The sequence below is a fragment of the Myotis davidii genome, unplaced genomic scaffold, assembly GCF_000327345.1.
Source record: "Myotis davidii unplaced genomic scaffold, ASM32734v1 scaffold509, whole genome shotgun sequence".
NCBI classification, from domain to species: domain Eukaryota; kingdom Metazoa; phylum Chordata; class Mammalia; order Chiroptera; family Vespertilionidae; genus Myotis; species Myotis davidii.
This window is the reverse complement of record NW_006382996.1, coordinates 672,905-677,697: the sequence shown is the minus strand read 5'-3', so window position 1 is coordinate 677,697 and position 4,793 is coordinate 672,905. Positions and strand designations below refer to the sequence as shown.

Sequence of the window (4,793 nt, the reverse complement as noted above, 5' to 3'; positions counted from 1 at the left end):
AGGGTGAGGGGGATGCGGGAAGAGACTGGACAAAAATCGTGCACCTATGGATGAGGACAGTGGGTGGGGAGTGAGGGAGGAGGGTGTGGTGGGAACTGGGCGGAGGGGAGTTATGGGGGGGAAAAATAGGAACAGATGTAATAATCTGAACAATTAAGGTTTAATCAAAAAAGAAAAGAAAAAAGAAAAAGCTGATTGTGGCTTTACACCAGTTGTGCAATCCCAGGGGAAGTAGCTTCCCTGCAGAGCTTCGGGAGAGTCCCAGGCTCCCTCAATTCGCTGTCCTGGGATGGTTCACATGTCCACTGGAAACTAGGGTATGATTCCCAAAGGAAAACTGGAAAATAAGATGTTCTGTAGGTAAAATAGAAGTCCACTATACCCTGGTTGCTGGGAACTTCCCAGTTAAAGGTAACATTGAAATATACCAAACATTTTATTAATTTGTGAGGAACGGTGCTACATTGAATGCAGAATATGAGTTTCTGCTCTTAAGGAATTTTTTTTTTTTTAATATAGTTTATTGAGTTTTTACAGAGAGGGAAGGAGAGAGATAGTTAGAAACATCGCTGAGAGAGAAACATCCATCAGCTGCCTCCTGCACACTCCCCACTGGGGATGTGCCCGCAACCAAGGTACATGCCCTTGACTGGAATCGAACCCGGGACCCTTCAGTCCGCAGGCCGACGCTCTATCCACTGAGCCAAACCGGTTTCGGCTCTTAAGGAATTTTTTCACGTAGTAGAAATTAGGTGCATACATAAATAATAGTTGTTGTTATGTTGAGTACCTACTGTGTGCCAGCAGGCACTTTGCTAAATGTTTAATACGCATTATCTCTTTAAGGGCAACTCTGTGAGAGTCACTTCTATTTAGTATATCCATTTTATTTATTCATAAAAAACTACTTAGGCTTCAGAAGTTTATGTGGTCTGCCCAAGGTCACACAGGTAATGAATGAGTAGTAGAACTGGCACATCTCAGTTCTGACTCAATCCAGTGCTATATTTTAGCTTGTACTTGACCTAGCAAAGCCTCTTTGGATTCATCCCTCCCCTTCCCTTTTAAAAATTGAACAGCATGCCCGGCCGGTGTGGCTCAGCAGTTGAGCATCGACCCAAAACCAAGAGATTGCTGGTTCAATTCCTGGTCAGGACACAAGCCTAGGTTGCTGCCTCAATCGATGATGTTCCTCTCTCATCAATGTTTCTATCTATCTCTCTATCCCTCTCCCTTTCTCTCAATAAAAATATATTTTTAAAAATTGGACAGCTTGATTCTGAATTTCTGAGAACAATCTGATCTCTCAGCTTATCTTTTCCAAGACATCACAGTTGCCGAAACCGGTTTGGCTCAGTGGATAGAGCGTCGGCCTGCGGACTGAAAGGTCCCAGATTTGATTCCGGTCAAGGGCATGTACCTGGGTTGCGGGCACATCCCCAGTGGGAGGTGTGCAGGAGGCAGCTAATCGATGTTTCTCTCTCATCGATGTTTCTGACTATCTCTCTCCCTTCCTCTCTGTAAAAAATCAATAAAATATATTTTTTAAAAAAAAGACATCACAGTTGATGGTGGGTCTGTGGATTGGCTGTCTTGTATCCAGTTGACTATCTACACTGGAGAACCATGACCTCTTCTTTGGGTGTGACCCCTAGGAGCCCTAAGAGGAGGCATGACAGCCGCACTGCTCGTTCAGCCCTTGCTCTCTCTTTTTTTTAAATATGTTTTATTGATTTTTTACAGAGAGGAAGGGAGAGGTATAGAGAGCTAGAAACATCAATGAGAGAGAAACATCGATCAGCTGCCTCCTGCACACTCCCCACTGGGGATGTGCCCGCCACCCAGGTACATGCCCTTAACCGGAATCGAACCTGGGACCCTTGAGTCCGCAGGCCGACGCTCTATCCGCTGAGCCAAACCGGTTAGGGCCAGCCCTTGCTCTCTTGAATCTCCATCCTTCTTTACTCCCTCTGCCACCACCTAAGTTCAGACTCTCATCATCTCTCTCCTGCCTGCATGGCCTTCCTGTCTCCATTCCCACCTGTGTAGACAGAGTGATTCTAAAAGGGAACTTTTATCCAGTCATCCCTTCAGTCTGCAGGCCAATGCTTTATCCACTGAACCAAACAAGCTAGGGCCAACAATCATTCCTTTTCAGTCTTTCAGTGGCTTCCCATAGCCTCAGGATGAAGTCCCAATGCTTTATATAAGGGCCTGACCCTTGCTCACCTCCAGCCTTGTATCTAGACCAGCTGTGGGCAAACTACGGCCCGCGGGCCGAATCCGGGCCCATTTGAAATGAATAAAACTAAAAAAAAAGAGACCGTACCCTTTTATGTAATGATGTTTACTTTGAATTTATATTAGTTCACACAAACACTCCATCCATGCTTTTGTTCCGGCCCTCCGGTCCAGTTTAAGAACCCATTGTGGCCCTCGAGTCAAAAAGTTTGCCCACCCCTGATCTAGACACTACTTCTCTGGCACCCTTCAGGTCAGCCATTCTCCAAACCGCTAGAGTTCCCTGAACCCATCATATGCCCTCTTACTTCTGGGCCTTTGAAAGTGGCTAAAACGCTAATGCCCGTCCTGCCCCCATCCCCTCACCTACCTAACTCTTGTTTGTCCTGGTGGTGACACCTAGTCCTAGAAAACTTCTCAAAATCACCCTCTCCCTTAAGCCTGGGTTAGGTATCTACATCTCTTGCCCTTATAATCTTACAGTGCCTTACACTGTCAAAGCATTTATCACTTAAAAATTTTTTTTATTGATATCAGAGAGAAAGGGAGAGGGACAGAGAGATGAAAACATCAATGATGAGAGAGAATCACCAATCGGCTGTCTCCTGCATGCCCTCCACTGAGAATTAAGCCCGCAACCTGGTCATGTGCCCTGACCAGGAATCAAACCGTGACCTCCTGGTTCATAGGTCTATGCTCAACCACAGAGCCACACCAGCCAGGCTCACTTCATTTTTTAAATGTATGCTGTGTAATATCCCATTAGAGTTAAATTTCTTGAGTCTGCTCCCCACTCACCCCAAATCACTGGCACATAGTAGGCCCTCAATAAATAATTGTTGGCCCTAGCTTGTTTGGTTCAGTGGATAAAGCATTGGCCTGCAGACTGAAGGGTCCCAGGTTCAATTCCAGTCAAGGGCACATGCCTGGGTTGCGGGCTTGAAACCCAGGGGGCGTGCAGGAGGCAGCCGATCAATGATTCTCATCACTGATGTTTCTATTCTCTCTCCCTCTCCCTTCCTTTCTGAAATCAATAAAAGTATATTTTTTAAAAATACTAATTGTTGGACAAATGAATGGATCTTAGCAATGAGTTCAAGTTGGCACTTGTTTGTGGGCTTCCTCTGAACTGGCCTCTTTTTCCTCTGGTTCCTTCCAGGGCCTGGGTTTCAGTGATGAGACATGGGGTATGATGTAACCCGCTTCCAGGGGGATGTTGACGAAGATCTTATCTGTCCTATCTGCAGTGGAGTCTTGGAGGAGCCAGTCCAGGTGAGTCGGTCCGCTGGCAGGTGTAGTGAGGCAAGAGATGGCAGTGGAGCTTGTGGAAAAGTATTCATAGGTAATGGGACCAAGAGAGAGCGGCACTGTGCTGTGTCTCCCCAGTACCCCGCTTCCCCTTCACACATACACAGAACAGAGGTTTGGGGCAGAAGAGCAATGGCCATACAAGAGGAACAAGGCTCCAGAGTCTGTCTGGAGGTGGATGCCCAGAAGTCCAGTGCTTCCGATTTTCTCCCAAGGTCACTCTGAGATTTTTCTGCCGTAAAATGGTCAGTTTTTTGTTTTTGTCTTTTGACAGTGGCTTGAGAACTTCCTTTCCTCTGCAGGGGCTCTGACAAAGTTCTGTCCAACCCGTGATTAAACCTCTGGACTCTCCTGATAAGTTCTCTCTGCATTTTGATGGCGGAGTGTTTTGGGTAATCAGCCAGGGTCCCTGCAGGCCCCGCCTACTGTTGAACAAATGGGAAGTGGGGAACTGTGTGTACTGACCTATTTTCTTCCTGGGATTTATTGGGAAAACCAATTTTTGATGCAGCCATGTCCTCTGCATTTGATATGAAAGCTGCCATCTTCAGTAGGTCATTTCTCTACCAGCCTTGCCAGACCAAAGTCAGTTGTATCTTCCTGGGGCAAGTATGAGAAGTTCATGATGAACAGGCAAGTATAATGAGTGAGATGAGTTCTTAACAGTTGTATTCCTGGGACATCCTCCTGCATGGTCCTTACTGCCTGAACTCTGTAAATACCAATTAACCCTCCCCCACCGCTGGCTAGCTGGGATAATCCCATTTTCCAAACCAGGACACTTGTCAGTGAAGTCTCATGGCCCTTCCCCCTCGCTGCTTATACAGCTCACTGCATCCCACTGTCTTCATCCTCAGAGCTTATTCTTCCTCTCCAGTTTCTAACCACCAGCCAGCACAGAGCCGAAGCTGCATGAGTCAGCCTCTCCTCCGGTGGTAGCTCGCCCTGCCCCTCTCCCTGGCTGCCAGGCCTTGGCAGCCCGCTGCTATTGGAAGCAGGTCAACTGCTGTGGAGCAAGCTATCCTGATGGTGTCGAGAGGTCATGGGTGTGTCAGTTCCCTCCCCGCGAGGCAGGGCCTTGTCTGTGTCTGGCTCTATCATCTGAGTTGAGACACACGTGGAGAGGTCGCTGGCAGTGGTGAGTCTATCAGAAGCCACTCCCCAACCTTCAGGGTTACCTTCTGGCGAGGCAGGCCTCGTGATGCCCAGTGACCAGCCACATTTCCAAGGGCAGGAGGCCCCTG

General features: G+C 47.6%; 1 protein-coding gene across 3 annotated transcripts in view; it reads left to right on the top strand.

Annotated features, from left to right (window-relative positions):
- Positions 1-4,793, top strand: part of RNF41 (ring finger protein 41, E3 ubiquitin protein ligase) — a 23,879-nt gene that overhangs the window by 12,567 nt on the left and 6,519 nt on the right. For all 3 annotated transcript variants that reach the window (XM_015557416.1, XM_006777863.2, XM_006777864.2), the window contains one exon: positions 3,401-3,513. In XM_015557416.1, the coding sequence (XP_015412902.1) occupies positions 3,424-3,513 (90 nt within the window). In that variant the 5' untranslated portion in view covers positions 3,401-3,423. The remainder of the gene's footprint in view (positions 1-3,400; positions 3,514-4,793) is intronic.